Here is a 17029-nt window from a genome sequence, read left to right on the forward strand (position 1 = left end):
TTTTATGGGCTCTTATTTTCTTGTTGCTCTAGATCTCAGTTCTATAGATTTTAAATAGATTTTTATTTGATTTGATTCCACTGAAACTAGGATACCAGAATACCATTGTTGCTGGAAGTCTTATTACAAAATCAAACCTGCATGGTGAGCTGCTTTGATAATTCATTTTCTGTCATTATTTAACATTTTTAGAGTATGTCACTAATGTTCACTAACCATAATTGGATAAATCTGCAGTGAGAAATTTCTAATTCAAAAAATTCCTTTCATTTAAGGGTTATATTATAAATGAGCTTGTAATTTTTAACGTTGTACTTGGACTTTGTTTTTTTAAACAAAAGCATCATTCGATAATTGAACAAAGACATCATATACAATATTTCTAAAGACAGCTCTGAGTGTTGGTGCATACATGGAATATGTGACTTAACTCATTTAGCAGATAGAGAACCTTGAACTCTTTTATCAGTTTAAATTTTGTTAACATACTGTCAGACTCTGCATTTAATGCTGATTTTATTTTACCACAACATTGCAAAATAGCCTTTATATTTATTAATGGAGAATTAAAATGCCATGCATCACAGAATTAAATTAAAATGCCATGCATGACAGAAGGAGAATATCCTAGCATCCTCAACTATTCAGAACATTCCTGCAAATCTATGAATATTACCTACTGTAAAAACCTTGGACTTAAAATAGATTATGGTTAGGAATTGAGAATTTATTTTTTACTCTGACTTATAATAGAATCTGGTGTCATAATCTATATCCGGTTAGAAAAAACAAATTGTAGGAGAATGGGACTGTTTGAAACATAAGATGACATCTGAAGGAAAGAGAATAAGCATTTCTTAAAGGCACTGTGCTCTTATGTCTGTTTAACTTTTCACTGTGTTACCTCATTCGCTTGGATGGTCATTTTATCTGGAGAATTTAATTAGTAGTGATAACACCTTCAGTATGTTTTGTCAGCCATTCTAAACACATTTCCTTTCAAAGGGGACAAGTTTCAAAAATACTTTGATGGAGTTAAGCTTATATTATCATTTACATGGAGCACCTCATTCCCTAATAATGTGAATAAATGAGATATCTGTGTTACCTGTAAAGAAAAATTTACTTTAACTAGATTGAAATCTGAAATACTGAGTGAAGATCTTTAAAGCTTAATTTATATTTCTATACTAGCACTGGCTAATTATACTATTGTAGATAGGTAGATTCCCACTTCATTCATGTAAGGAACGTCAAGCTCATTTCTGATATAACCCTACTACAAATAGTTGGTGTGCATAACGATCTATCTACCTGTCAATGCTAGTATATATGTGCTGGAATTTCATAACATACATTCAGTCCCATTTTGAATTTAGTATCTTAAAGAAAAGCAAATGGTTTTATCCCTGAGGAAAATGTTGTTTTATTTCAGAATTACACAGATATTTTAAGAGTGTTTTTGCAGTAGCCAGCAGCCTTTGAGAAGGTAGCATTGTGGGAAGAAGCTCTCCTAAAACCTGCTGTTAATTTAAAATTTGTTTTTATTCTTTAATTTCTGTCCTGGAATTTATAGAGCACTTGCACTGTAAATGTAGTGTTTTTTTGTTTTTTTTTTTTAAGGCTGATAAAGTAAATCATACTGTATGGAACTTTTAATCTCCTTTTAAAGTTGTTTTCAGTGACTTTATTTAAAAACTATGTAGTGTTTATAACTTTTCCTTTTTCCTCTTTAATAGCAATGATCAAAGCTGAAGAAAGCAGGTAAGCAATTTTGGACATCAGTACATATTTATAAATTTATAGCATCCTCCTATATCATCCTTGTTTTAATTGTCTGTATAAATAGTGTTTAACATGGTAGACCTGATAGTTTGATATCTTTGGAGGACTTGGGACAGGGGAAGAGATGTACTCAGGATACACACATGATGGTCCTAGACAGTTATTTGAATTTGGACTACATCCTTACCAAATTAAGACCATTACAGAAATGTCCAAAATTTGATTTTGGTTAATTTGAGAACAGATGAAATATTTTATCTATCTCTTCCTTTACCCAGATTTTCCTTTCAGTGGGTGAAATAAATAAAATTTAAAGAAATTTACAATATAAGTTGAATTTTAAGGCATAATACAATCTGATAGGACATTTTGCAAATGAAAATGATTATTGGTTTTGGAAATGCAGATTGTTGCATCAGTGCATTACATGTTATCACAAATGTTTGCCAAATTAAAGTAATTCTGTTTCATACTGTGGTTTTAATCTTTTTAGATGGCTTAATAGTTTGGCAATACTGCCCTTTTTCCCTTTAGTTTCTCTTATTCATTTGATTTTATAGTAATTTAAAACAGACTTTATTTGTGTTTGCAATTATTTGTATCGAACTGACCAGTTTTCTCTTTTTTAAATATATAGTAAACAAGAAGAGTGCACCACAACATCAGCAGCCCCAGTTCCTACAACAGAAATTCCAACCACAATGAGCACCATGGCTGCTGCAGAAGCAGCAGCTGCTGTTGTTGCAGCAGCAGCCGCAGCCGCAGCAGCTGCTGCTGCAGCCAATGCCAGTGCTTCCACTTCTGCCTCTAGTACTGTCAGTGGAACTGTTCCAGTTGTTCCTGAGCCTGAGGTTACTTCGATTGTTGCTACTGTTGTAGATAATGAAAATACAGTAACAATTTCTACTGAAGAACAAGCACAACTTACTAGTACCCCTTCTGTTCAGGATCAAAGTGAAGTGTCTAGTAATACTGGAGAAGAAACATCTAAGCAGGAAACTGTAGCTGAGTAAGTCTAGTAACTTGTTTTCTGCCAATCAGTCGCAGACATCATTGGTAACAAGAAATTGCTGATTTAGTCAATGGTCATTACGTGTTTAAAAATTGAGAATCAAAACATATACCTTTAGATAACAGTTTTTGAGATTTACTTTTGTGGGATCGTGCTCTCAAAAGTGTTGCAAAACTATTCTACTTTAGCTTAGAAAGCAGTGCTGGTGATGGGGTGAGTCTATTTAAGTCTGAGTTTTGGCTTAGCACAGCACTGCAGGGAAGTTGCTATAAGTTGATACTGAACAACTATGGAAAAGTCAAGATAACACTTAACAATGTATAGGCAAGCTGTTAGTAGGATTAAATTGGTACAGCTTTTTGATAAAGCCAGAGAGCTGCATCTCTGAGTTTACAGGTTCTAATTTCAATGGCTGTGCTTTCTGTGGCTATGAAAAGTAATCTTGAGCTATGCTGCTTCACTTGAAAGTTATCACATGTGAAATATTAACCATGATGTCAAGATCCAAACATGATCACCCATCTTAATATTTAAGTCTATTGCTTTCATCTCCCTTTCTCTTTTCATAAACTTTTTTTAATTTTTAGTGTGCATTTTCCAAAGTGAAAACAGCTTTGTAAATTTTTTTCTTATGTTTAGAAGCTTTAAAAAGATATCTATATAGTATATTTGAAGGCATAAAAAAGTTAAGATTTTTATTCTATCTTTCTGCTTTTTTTCTGTGCATTTAAAATATATGCATATGTTTAATTTTTAAAATACACCAGAGACATCCACATCATTAGAGATCCATATCCCATCATGTTGAATGATGACAGACATTTATATGAACATTAAGTAATCTCCTACTAGTAGACATTTAGGTTTAGAGTATTATTCTTTTACATCTTTTTGTACTTATCCTGTTTTTTCACAATAATTTTTCACATTTTTAACAATCAGTTGTTTTCTGCTTCCTCTTTTCTGTTTCCTTATAGTTCTTGAGTCATTAAACTTGATTTCAATTACTCATAGATCATTTTACAGCTGGTAATTTTTGACCATGTTGTTTCCAATATTTTTGATAATTTTAAGTATTCCAAACTAATACTGGAATGAGTTAATTGTATTTTGGGTGTGATTCAGAGGGTGTGAGTTAATTGTATGTTTTGTTAGTGTGTACTCCATAATCTTCCCCTATACGTTCAGCTTAACTATTGGGCATTGAGGTGGGTTGTTGTTTTTTTTTCTCCTGATGTGTTTTTTCCCAGCATTCTCTTCTGTAAAGGAAAAAAATGTTAAGATAATAATACAACTTTTCGTAAAGATGGCTCAACCAAGTATAGTTGATAATTCTTGGGTAATTCTTTTCTGTTTGAGATCACTGTTTGGCAGACTTTTTCCTAAACCTTCAAAGAGTAAATACTTGGTTTTGTGGGTCATATAGTGTGTCAAAGTGACTCAGTTCTGCTGAGGTAGTACCCAGTCAGCCATAATCAATATGCAAATCTTGAGCAGGGTCATGTTCTGATAAAGCTATATTTAAAGAAATTGGCAGCAGGCTGGATTTGGCCTCGGGGGTCATAGTTTGCCAACCTCTATTTAGATTGATCTCTACATCTTATTTTATGCACACTTGCCCAAAGCCTGTTACTAAGACACAAAAATGAGAGCATTGAGTAAGTTTTATAAGCCATTAGAAAGTATAAACTTGTGGACTAGTGAAAATAGTGTTATAGTGTAAATGTTTATTTTGGCCTTTGTGCAAGGTCTTAATAACTGAATGTTAGAGAAAATATATACTAGTATTTATGTTCCATTAAATATATACTAGTATTTGTGTCTCTTACAGATGAGCTTATTCTAAAATTGTCAAATTTTGCTTAAACATGAAACAGTAATTAAAACATTATTTTCCAAAGTAAAGCAAGTATTTATTTAAATTATAAATACCATGTATAAATCTTTCTTTAGTTTTACTCCCAAAAAAGAAGAGGAAGAAAGCCAACCAGCAAAAAAAACATATACTTGGAATACGAAAGAGGAGGCAAAGCAAGCATTTAAAGAATTATTAAAAGAAAAGGTATTTATATTGTAGATTTTTATATGATATATAATATCTAATAAATGAAATTATCCTTTAATGCAGTTAGTATCTTGATGCTTTTATTAAAAATACTAATCCTATAAATAGATTTGACTGAAAATGAACTAAATTTTTTTTAACTTGTTTTTTAAACTTCCAACCAAAAAAATGTATAAGGTACTACATAGCACATTCCACTTCAGTCTTTAAAGCTTTTATTCATAAAAGTTTTGTGTCTTCTTATCAGTAGTCTTAAGAAAGTATTAATGTACTGTTTAAATTAATGGTCTGTTTAAATTTCAGTTTTAAGTTTTCTTTTTAATCTATAGACTGTTAAACACACATTTGCCTTGGGTCAATAAATTATTTTTTAGACCTTTTTTAAAACTCCTGCAAAGGAAAGTGCTTGATGTTTGCAGTGAGTATTACACTTTGTTCTCTGTTGTAACACTTACTGTTTTGTGTGAAATTTTAACTTTTCATTAAATGATTTTCAGCGTGTACCATCTAATGCTTCATGGGAGCAAGCTATGAAAATGATCATTAATGATCCACGATATAGGTAATACTTTGGTTTTTTGTTTACTTTTTACTTTGAGCAGAGCAAGCCTAGAAAATTTAAATTGTGTCAAATAATGTAACTTTTTATTCCCATTGATCTTCTTGTTATTTTGGATACCAATAATAGAGTTGCTTTATGTCTGATAAGAACCAAAAGTTAAAAAGGTTTGTCACACAATGTGGGCACCCTTTTATAGATATTAGAATTAATTTTTAAAGTAGAAATTATTTTCTATGTTTAGTAACTTACTGAAATTTTCTTAATTTGTGAATGAAATATTTTTTCAAGACACTAATATCTGATCCATCTTCATTTACTCTTATATGATTTTTTTTTTTTTTAGTGCTTTAGCAAAGTTGAGTGAAAAAAAGCAGGCCTTTAATGCTTATAAAGTCCAAACAGAGAAAGAAGAAAAAGAAGAAGCAAGATCCAAATACAAAGAAGCTAAGGAATCCTTTCAGCGTTTTCTTGAAAATCATGAGAAAATGACTTCTACAACTAGATACAAGTAAGATTTTTGCTGATTATGTTGTATATTTACTGTACTGTTTCCATGTTAGACTTTTTGCTAGGTACCATAACTAATCAGAGTAGATGCTCATTAAATAAAGCTTAAGTGATTGTGAATATGGTAGCTTCATAAAATAAATCAATAGCTAAATGTGGAATTCATAGGACTTAGTTATTAACTAGGGACTACAACAAAAAAGGAGAAAGACTTTTATTTAATAATGAAATGTTGACTCCTTTCTCCTTAATATAAGAGTTCAGTTATTTTTGTATTTGTGGAATAGAAATGGGCCATTTTTATTACGTGTGGCATTTTTGAAAATTTACATTTACCTAGCATGCTTCATTTTTGAGTGCTTTATTATTTAAGATTGTGAGTAATTCAGTATTAACATCTTCGCAACGAGGTACTGAGTTCATTTTATGTATATTTTTCTTATTTTCCTCACTCTTCTGGAGAAGCCTTACTGAAGAACTCTTCATTTCTTTAAGTAGTGTTATTTTATATGTTAACTAAATTTCTTAGAGTTTGCTGAAGTCTGTAATTTAGTTCCATGGGTGGTTTGGAAGTCTCTGTAGCTGCCTTAAGAAATAAAGGTAGTCCTAACTGCAAAACATTGCTCACTTGTCCCCACTGTCTCTAAGGAGAAATCAAGACTTAACCTGTCCTGTTTTCTCTAAATTCCCAAAAAATTTTCCTCTATAATACCATTATGAACTTAAGAGTGGAAGAGTGTTCATCTGGTGGTGTTAAATTTAGAATAAAATTTAAATGGTTTAAAATTACTTTTTATGGTATAATACAGAAACATTTATTCTTTTTAACAAACAGAAAAGCAGAGCAAATGTTTGGAGAGATGGAAGTCTGGAATGCAATATCAGAACGTGATCGTCTTGAAATCTATGAAGATGTTTTATTCTTTCTTTCAAAAAAAGAAAAGGTATTATTCACTGTTAACAGTATTTATAGATTAAACAACATGTTTCTTATTTAGGAGTTACTTTATAACATGTCCATTCTTGTTGGCTTATCTACTATATATGGTGCTGTAGATCTGTTTATTAGAAGTTAAGTTAAAAAATAGATAGCTCTTGGATTTTCCTGGTGGTCCAGTGGTTAAGAATCCACCAGCCAATGGAGACGACATGCATTCAGCGCCTGTCAGGGAAGATCCCACATGCCACAGGGCAGCTAAGTCTGCCACAACTACTGAAGTAGCTAATACCTAGATTGTCATTAATTGTCTGTCTTACGCCCACTTAGAAAATGCTTTTTTTTTTTTTAGCTTGAGTTTAGAAAATACTCAGTATTTTTCCTTACAGGGCATTAATTTATGATTATTTTAAAAGAATAGCAGTAATGTGTAATTGTTAAAATGTGTTTGTATTAAAATGTATTTGTAGGGTAGTGTTTTTGAAATAACTGTCCTGCAAATACATTTAGTTTTGCTCATGTCTGTTTCATTATTCACTGAGTTATATGTTATCCAGTCTTCCAGGAGACTTATAGAAATGTAAGTATTATTAACAAAAATTTGAACATCACTGAAAGTGGTTGAACACATTATCTTTTACCTGTTGTGTGATTTGTCTGCAGTAACTTTTGTTTGGACAGTGTCTACAATACATAGTTGTGGGAAGAGAGATTTTGTGAGGCGGAGAGGGAATTCCAGGTTAGTCTTAGAAGTTAACAAAATTGAAGGTAAGAGAGAAGCAGTTAGGCAAGAGTACTGAAAAGGTAAAGAGTGTTGATATTTAAAGTAAATGGGTAGCATTTGAAGTTGGACATCAGAATATGAAGAAACCTTCATTGATTGCGTTTCATACGTTATGCTTTATTTGAACGTTAAAACGTATATTCATATTTTTTACTTAGGAGCAAGCAAAGCAGTTGCGAAAGAGGAATTGGGAAGCCTTGAAAAACATACTTGACAACATGGCTAACGTGACATATTCTACTACTTGGTCTGAAGCCCAGCAGTATCTGATGGATAATCCAACTTTTGCAGAAGATGAGGAATTACAAAGTAAGAGTTACAACTAAGTGGAAGGAATAGTTTTTACACAGTTGTCTAACAGGGAAAATTGGTCACTTTTTTTTTTTAATGAGATCACTAACTGAATTTTGCACAATTGTTTGTCCATTCCTGAAAAGTTGTTTTGTTTGTTTCTAGATAGGATATTTCTTTCTGAGTTTTGTGATTCAATACAAAATATTTTCCCCAAAATCTGAAGTTAGCTTTGTCAAGTATAACTGAAATATATTTATTAGGACAAACCTGAAATTTTGCCTTGGTATTTATTTGTGATTTAATGGGAACTAAATTAGTGACCAGATTTATCATACTGTGCTCTTGAGGTAATAACGGCTTTATAGAGATTTGCAAAAGGCCAAAAAAAAAAAAAAAATGTATTAGCATTTTCTTGTAGTCAGCTTCCCTTAGTTCTGTCTTATTTTTGACCTACCTAGTTGCTTATTAAATTACAGCTTTCTTGATTACCCTTTTGAATACCATACTTCAGTAGGTTTGAGGGAAGGCATAGAATTTTATACTTGAAAAGCTCTTTGGGTAATTCTGATATTGCTAACGAAGTTATCACAATTCTATTTTCATTATTTGTGTCGTATGTATTGTCTCAGTTTCATCCTTGAATTCAGAGTATGTTTTAATGAAGTCTTTTTGAAATTTTCCATGTGGAAATTCCCTGACAGTTAAGTGGTTAGGACTCTGCTCTTCCACTGCAGGGGGCGTGGATATGATCCCTGAATCAGGGAGCTGTAGACTTAAAAAATAGTGACCACCTAGAAGTTGAGAGTTATGTTTTATTTGGTGGAAATTTTTAGGATTTCCAGTAGACTTGGGCATCTCAAGTAACCATGAGAAGACTGCTCTGAGGAGGCGAGAGGAGGAGCCGGGATATATAGAAGTTTTATAACAAGGGCAGGTAGTCTGAAAGTCAGAAAATGATTTTTAATTAAAGGAAACGGGATACCTCAAGGAATTTAGAAGTTTAGCACTTTTCTATGCTTGGCAAGGTGTAAGAGTCTGGGCTCACTGAAATCATTTCTTTAATATGCATCTCAGCTCTCTGGAGCCAGTATCCTGTGTTTTTATCCCACATCCTGAGCTTCCATGGGACTCAGTTTAGGGAGTGGTTGCAGCCTCATGGCTGCCGGATTGCAGATACTCTTTTCTTTCCTGAGTGCCCTTAGGGCCTGCATTGGAGGGTGCAATTGCTGATGACTGTTAAATCCTTGTTTACTAATATGGCCAGAAATACTTCATTTCTCAGAACTAAGATCCTGAAAGCTGTGCACATGGCCATAAAGAAATAAAAGATCAAGAAATAATTATATAAATAAAAAATTTTCCATAAACATTTCCTATTTAGATAATTAAAATTTATATTTGAGTTTAAATACAAATATTCTGATAAAGTGAATTTGAATTTTGTAGGGAGTTAATGCAAATAAACCTCTTTCTTTACTGATATTTGATGTTTTAATTTTTTATAACTGATAAAAATTCTAGATATGGATAAAGAAGATGCATTAATTTGCTTTGAGGAACACATCCGGGCTTTAGAAAAAGAAGAGGAAGAAGAAAAACAAAAGAGTTTGCTTCGTGAAAGGAGACGACAGCGTAAAAATAGAGAATCTTTTCAGGTAATTTTAAAAGCTCTGTTTTTCAGCTTAATTTTGTAATATGGTTAATGACCTTTAACAGTGATATAAGCAATTTTGAAAATCCTGGTCTCAGATCATTAACCTGGGCTCTGCAGATGATCCATAGACATTTAATTCTTAAAGAGTCGGACACAACTGAGCGACTAAACTTACTTACTTACAGTTAGTTATGAATCCACTTAAGGAAAGTAGCCATTCTAGGCAAGAGGAACACAGAAGGCTATAGCAGATTTGGTGTTTAAAGTGAACACTGATAGGTATGGTTTCACTCAGGAAAGAGGAATCAATAGCATAAGGGAGGACTGAAAATAAAATGTGTGATGAGTCAGTGGTACTGATTCATTTTTAGGTCTTTAAAGAACTATAGCAAATGCTGTGGTATGCGCTTGAGGATGGGCCATAATTCTTAAACACTGTACAGAGGAGCTAAAATTACAGGTTCTTTGTATAGCCTTATTTTTAATCTATGTCATGTTTTAATTACTGGATCTCTTTCATTAAATCCTATATTAGGATAAGTGCAACTCTCCATGGTGCCAAAGATCACCAGTCACCTTAAATGCCACAGCCAATAGCATTATTGCAGTCTTCATTCCATAAGAATGTAACGTTTACTTCTCTTGATGGTTTTCTTTTATCTTAGTAGTTTCCCAAAGGATCAGTTGGAGTATTGTTAAAAGCAGGGGTTGTTGAGCCTCACCCTCAGAAATTGATTCAGTAGGTCTCTTCAAGTTGTACATAGACCTTTTAAAGGAAGCAGAGCAGCAGAGGAAGATTACTGAGCTGAATGTCTGTCGCAGAACCAATAGAACATGCTTTTGCTTGTGTGTGTGCTTGCTGTGTTCAGTCACCAAGTCCTGTCCCCCTAAGGACTGTAGCCTGCCAGGCTCCTCTGTCCAGTTACATCAATAGTAATCAGAAAAGATGCCAGACATATACTAACGTGAGACAAAGCTATATTTTAGGCTTAAGAATCAAGATTAAATATTTTAGGCTTAAGCCCAGATTAAAAGTAGAGGCAAAATTAGACGTTTTGTCTGATGTTTTGATTAGATAGTTCAGGGTTTAAGACTAGCTTTTCTTTGGTAAGAGAAACCAGTCAAGATGGAAGGAATGAAGAAAGAATTCAAAGATGGAGGTATTCTGTTACTAAGTAAAATCTTTGAAGGTTTATTCAAGTATATATGAGTAGTTATATCATGGACAATATATAAGGAGACCAAAAAGAAGGAAGGAGATGAGGGAAAAGAGATTATTGAGTTGGACTGAGGTAGTGAGTGGTATTGAACTAGTCATTTTGTTGATGGTCATGATCTAGGGATAAGTTACTACTAACATCTAATTGGATAGAGGCCAGAGGTATTGATAAACATCTTCCAATGTAAAGGATTCCCATCCTGCATTGTGCCCCCCAAAAGTTTACGAGCTCCAATAAGTCATTAGTGCCAGCATTGGGAGCTGCCTTCTTTAAACATAAGGCCTAATGTGTTCTGGAGGATTTATTTTTTTATTTAATTTTCTAAGAGGAAGATACATAATTTTACTAAAGCAATACATTTAGAGTTTGGAGAACTAGGACTTAACCCCCATGTCTGATTTTAAAACCTATTCTTTTTTTCCATATTACTATTATAACTTAAACATAAATTTTTTTAGGCACACTTTATTATTATTTTTACTATTTACCTACTTCCAGGGAAACTTCAGTACTCTGCAATTTTCAGATTTCCTGCTTCCTGAAAACCAGCCTCAGCCATCTTTGAAGCAGCTTGCTTTCCATCTTGTCCCCATCCTTCCCAAGATGGGGTTAGTAAATACTGGGTTAGCCACAAAGTTTGTTTGGGTTTTTCATAGTATCTTAGGAGAGAACCTGAAGAAACTTTTTGGCCAACCCAATAAAGGAGAGTAAAAGCCATACAGTTTTAGCATAATGGTTTTCAAACCTGAATTCACATCAAAGTTATCTGGTGATCTTTAAAAAGTAAATTATAAATGTCTTTATCTTAATTCATATTTTAAAAAGAATCTCAAGTTATTTCTAATTATCACTCAAGTTAGATTGACTGTTGAAACAGTGGTGGTGGTGGTGGTAGTTTAGTTTCTAAGTTGTGTCTGACTTGCAGCCCTGTGGACTGTAGCCCCCCAGGCTTCTCTGTCCATCATATTTCCCAGGCAAGAATACTGGGGTGAGTTGCCATTTCCTACTCCATCATTACTGATGTAGATTCAGTGTCAAAATTCTATTACTTATCAGATCTTAGCAGCCAAGAAGTAAAACAGAAATACTAGCAAAGCAGATATGATAGAGTAGATTCTTAAGATCCTAGAGAGCATCTTTGAAGATGGTTTCCAAGCTATTTTAAGGATTCCACAGAGGGAGAAGTGTGATCACTTAGTGAGCACATAGCAGGGGTGTTAAGCTCCCATTTATGTTGAAGGGTAAGGATGAAAGGATAGAAATCTTAAGTTTGAGAAAGAATTTTGGATATAGGGACTGAATCGACATGTTTATTCCCATTTGGAGAGAAGTGGGGCTATATGTCTGGTATCATTCAGGGCAGTGCTATTCAATAAAAATGTGTATGCCACATACATGATTGTAATTTCTTATTAATTTAACTAATATTAATTTTAGTAACCTCTTATTTCACCCAGTATACCTGAAATATTTTCATTTTAACATGCAACAAATACTTATTTTGGTACTAAACCTTCAGAATCTTTGTGTGTTGTATACTGCTAGCACATCTCATTCAGAGTCATATTTCATGATACTTAGCAGCTGCATTTGACCAGCAACTGTGGTATTGAACAGTGCAGGTATAGGAATTTTAGGAATAGAATTTGTACCATAGTTTAGGGACATTTATAACATTAAACTCTCTAAGGATTTCAGGAAGCAGGAAATGTGAAAATTGCATACTATTGAAGTCAATATGTTGCCCTGAAAGTAAGCAAATAGTAAAAATAATAATAATAAAGTGAGCCTATAAAAATTTGTTTGTTATAACAGTAATATGGAAAAAAAGAAATAGGTTTTAAAATCAGACATGGAGGTTAAGTTCTAGTTCCCTAAACTCTATGTATTGCTTTAGTAAAACTAATATATCTTCCTCTTAGAAAAAAAAATTAAATAAGAAATAAATCTTCCAGAACACATCAGGTGTTGTGTTTAAAAACAAAAAGTACGTTTTACAGTAAAAGTGCATGTACCTTCTTTAGCCTCATTATTTGTAATAATACCCAGTGTTTTGAATTTATTTGTTTACATATTTATAAACTGGAAATGATGGCCCGTCTTAAGGGGCACATAAACTGAAGTCTGTAAAAGTAATGCAGTCCTTTTGTCTGAAGTCCAAAATAGTTTGTTTATGTAAAAGTAGATTTTACTTTCATCAAAGAGCAAGTATCAGTTGCACCTAAACACATTTGTGATAACACTGGTGGAAGAGTTTTTTATATTGCTATTTTTAACATATATTTTTATTCATGTTATACCAATGTTTCCAAAGTCCTTAACGATGGCTTTTGAATATGTAATGAGTTCATTGTTGTTGTCCCTTTCCCCTAGATATTTTTAGATGAACTGCATGAACATGGACAACTGCATTCTATGTCATCTTGGATGGAATTATATCCAACAATTAGTTCTGACATTAGATTCACTAATATGCTTGGTCAGCCGGGTGAGATTCTTCTTTTTCCTAAATTGTAGTTATGATAGTTGGAACGGGCCACAGGGAAAGGTGGTTGTGTTTGGGGGATGGGGTGTGCTTTCTTTTGTTTTATAAACAAAAAAGTAATTGCAGCTCTATGATTAGAGCTAGCTTTTGACTTCTTTAGTTTTTTCATTAGGATCAACTGCACTTGACCTTTTCAAGTTTTATGTTGAGGATCTTAAAGCACGTTATCATGATGAAAAGAAGATAATAAAAGACATTCTGAAGGTAAATATATACTATTAACTTTTAGTCGGGCATATTTTTTAAAATAATACTATGTTCTTTTTGTCACTGATACTAACAAGATTTCTGTTTTTTAGGATAAAGGATTTGTAGTTGAAGTAAATACTACTTTTGAAGACTTTGTGGCAATAATCAGTTCAACTAAAAGATCAACCACATTAGATGCAGGAAATATTAAGCTGGCTTTCAATAGTGTAAGTTACCATTCTTACTGTTATAAACAACTAGATTAATAAAACAGTTCTTAATACATTTGGCTAAAGATACTTAAGTTGTATGTAAACTCCTGAAATAAGGGAATAGGAATAGTATTTTACAGAGTAGTGGACACAGTTTCAAATAAGGTAACAGATAATATACTTAGATGATGAGTGATAGTAAATTCCTTTGCTAAAATTAATTGACCCTTACCTTATAGATGATGGGAGAATAATGAATTTAACACAAGTTAAATTGTACTACATATATATAAATATGTTTTCTAAAAGTTACTAGAAAAGGCAGAAGCCCGTGAACGTGAAAGAGAAAAAGAGGAGGCTCGGAAGATGAAACGAAAAGAATCTGCATTTAAGAGTATGTTGAAACAAGCTACTCCTCCAATAGAATTGGATGCTGTCTGGGAAGATGTATGTATACTTAAAAGTTTTTTCCTTTTACAGTTGAAAATAAAAATCTTTTTCTTTCTCATAGCTACAGAGATAAACTGAAGTTATTTGAAGATTGTGAACTCAGCTGTGATGGCATTTAGGAATACTGGAGAAATGGAAATAAAGACAAGGGGGCTGGGCTGTCAGTTTTCACTTGGTGTTTTTTTAGTCATATTGGTATCTTTTTCTCAGTTTTCATATTTTTATTGCATATCTGGATTTTTCAGATCCGGGAGAGATTTGTAAAAGAGCCAGCATTTGAGGATATAACTCTAGAATCTGAAAGAAAACGAATATTTAAAGATTTTATGCATGTGCTTGAGGTAATTTTAGTTTTATTGTAATTGGCTGATACATTAAAAAATACGTAAAACTTTTTTTTAATCGAATCTAGAATGATCAAAGTGTTTTTCCTAAATTACACTACTTTTATACAAATGTACTTATCATCTGGGATGATTAGGGAATGGTTTATTCTATAGAAACTGCTTTTAAGTGAAACACACTAGGCTTGCATGAGAAGGTAAAGATCTGTTCAGTGAAGATAGTTCATATGTTTCATATTTATACAGTGTTACAGAAATTCATCAATTTAGGAGTCACATGGAATGATTAATAAACCTGTAAAGAACTTAGAATCTGTAAAGCAGATAGAAAACGGTTTTAAGCATATTTCAAATATTATACTACATTAGAGGTGTTGGAAGCACAGGGATGTTCTGAAAAACAGTAAGTTTTTGCTAAAACAAGTGATGATAAAAATTGCAAATTATTCCACTAGCTGAATTAAGGGTATTTTGATGAAGATTTCAGGTAGTCACTTATAGATAGTAAACATGCTAAATTGCCCAATAATAATTATTATTTGGTGCCCATGTTATGTTTTACAAATATTACATATACGAATGTAATCCTCACAGAAACCCTGTGAAGTTACAGATGAGCAAACTGAGCCCAAGAGGAAAAGTAATTTGCTGTGAAGGGATTCCAACGTAGGCTTTTGACTCTAGGGCCAGTGCTTTTACCAAGTATGCTTTGCCATCAGTTTTGGATAAACTTATACTTCACAGCAGAGTGAAGTTAGCATATACTTACATTTGTAATGTTCATGGTCTTTGGGAATAGTAGGTAACTTAATTGTTGATGATTCTTTGAATTTATTGTCCTTGATAAGTATCAGTGTTGACAACAATTTGCTCTGTTAACATGCCCCACATGTACCATATGTTGTCTCTCAGCTGCCTTTAGATCTAGTGCTGTTGGCCTGTAGATCTTTTCTACTCAGATCAGCAGCATCTGCGTTGTCTGTAAACTTGTTAAAAATACAGAACGTCAGGCCCCATTGGCAGAAATGTATCAGAATTATTATTGTCGCAAGATTCTTAAGCACTGGAATGTACATTTAATTTTGAGAACCTTTGCTGTAGTGTAGTGTGTTAATATTTTCCCCTAATTCAGGAATGTCCACAACAAGATTCTTTCATGATCTGTGCTGGTAAAGTGATGAGGTCATAAATGGAGCTGATGACCACATAGGGAAGAGCTGAACATACCAGAAAAGGATTTGGACCTGAAAAACGGGCGTTGAGGTAGAAAAGGAAGAAGAGTTAACAATTAGTGACATAAAAAGTGAGAGTCCCTGGTTTGGGAGTAGGGAACTTCTACTGCAGCATTTCCTCTCTCCTTCTAGCCTGATCATTGTTCTAGTAAAAGAGTTAAAATCCATAGAACATTTCCTTTTTTGATTTCATGTGTAGTTAGATTGCCTTTGGATATCTTACGTTTGACTAGGAAGGGAATGCTCCTTGAAAAGAAAGTAGATTTTGTATTCAATTTCTGAGACTAACCTCCTTGACAGATGGCTCTGGGATAATTCTTTATTTCAGTGGTGAACTTAGCTCACTGACAAAAGCCATGTTCATCAAATAAATAATATGTAATTATATTTCATTGTTTTTGAAAGTAGTATGACTGTTCTGAAGACATATACCTTTATAGAGGGTATCGGTTGTCCCCACTGTACCCAAACCATTCTCATTGCTGTAAAATGTATTTTATTAATACTTTTAAACCTGTGTTTAGATGTGAAATGAGTACGTATAGGATAGTTAAAATGTTCTCTTCACTTTTAAGTGATAGTAACTCTTTGCACAGTTTCAAGTTGGAGAGTACATCCTAAAAAGGCAAAATGAATGTCGTTTTTACTCTAAAAAGAACTTAATTGCAAAACTATTAAAAATTCTCTGTGATCTGTTATCTAAAGTGTGAGCTTTTGTAATTTTTTTCTTTTGCCCCTGTAGCATGAATGTCAACATCATCATTCAAAAAACAAGAAGCATTCTAAGAAATCTAAAAAACATCACAGAAAGCGCTCCCGCTCTCGATCAGTAAGGAAGTTTATTTCAAATGGTAACCATAAGTATATTGAAGTATTTATTAGCATCATTATGAATAAAATTATTTATGTTGTGTAGGGGTCAGATTCAGATGATGATGACAGCCATTCAAAGAAAAAAAGACAGCGATCAGAGTCTCGTTCTGCTTCAGAACATTCTTCCAGTGCTGAATCTGGTAAACATATCTTTTAACTTGATTAAAGTCGTTGGCATTTGGATGTCCTCAAATTCTGACACTTTTCTTTTCATGCTGCTTAGAGAGAAGTTATAAGAAGTCAAAAAAACATAAGAAGAAAAGCAAGAAGAGAAGACATAAATCAGTAAGCAGACTCTTGATTTTTACACTGCACCTAAGCTTTTGCCCTTAGCTTTCTCAGTGGCAGTAGACATTTCTGCTTG

The 17029-nt window shown here is 33.0% G+C and overlaps 1 protein-coding gene across 1 annotated transcript in view; it reads left to right on the plus strand.

Moving 5' to 3' along the window:
• PRPF40A (pre-mRNA processing factor 40 homolog A) overlaps nucleotides 1-17029 on the plus strand; it is a 59349-nt gene that overhangs the window by 38194 nt on the left and 4126 nt on the right. The window contains exons 8-24 of the mRNA XM_052636416.1: nucleotides 91-144; nucleotides 1740-1764; nucleotides 2423-2794; nucleotides 4751-4859; nucleotides 5360-5424; nucleotides 5768-5932; nucleotides 6767-6875; nucleotides 7811-7961; nucleotides 9468-9601; nucleotides 13194-13308; nucleotides 13478-13569; nucleotides 13665-13781; nucleotides 14076-14213; nucleotides 14462-14557; nucleotides 16535-16621; nucleotides 16709-16805; nucleotides 16889-16950. Coding sequence (XP_052492376.1) covers nucleotides 91-144; nucleotides 1740-1764; nucleotides 2423-2794; nucleotides 4751-4859; nucleotides 5360-5424; nucleotides 5768-5932; nucleotides 6767-6875; nucleotides 7811-7961; nucleotides 9468-9601; nucleotides 13194-13308; nucleotides 13478-13569; nucleotides 13665-13781; nucleotides 14076-14213; nucleotides 14462-14557; nucleotides 16535-16621; nucleotides 16709-16805; nucleotides 16889-16950 — 1988 coding nt within the window. The remainder of the gene's footprint in view (nucleotides 1-90; nucleotides 145-1739; nucleotides 1765-2422; nucleotides 2795-4750; nucleotides 4860-5359; nucleotides 5425-5767; nucleotides 5933-6766; nucleotides 6876-7810; nucleotides 7962-9467; nucleotides 9602-13193; nucleotides 13309-13477; nucleotides 13570-13664; nucleotides 13782-14075; nucleotides 14214-14461; nucleotides 14558-16534; nucleotides 16622-16708; nucleotides 16806-16888; nucleotides 16951-17029) is intronic.

Source organism: Budorcas taxicolor, chromosome 2 (assembly GCF_023091745.1).
Source record: "Budorcas taxicolor isolate Tak-1 chromosome 2, Takin1.1, whole genome shotgun sequence".
In the NCBI taxonomy this organism is placed as follows: Eukaryota; Metazoa; Chordata; class Mammalia; order Artiodactyla; family Bovidae; genus Budorcas; species Budorcas taxicolor.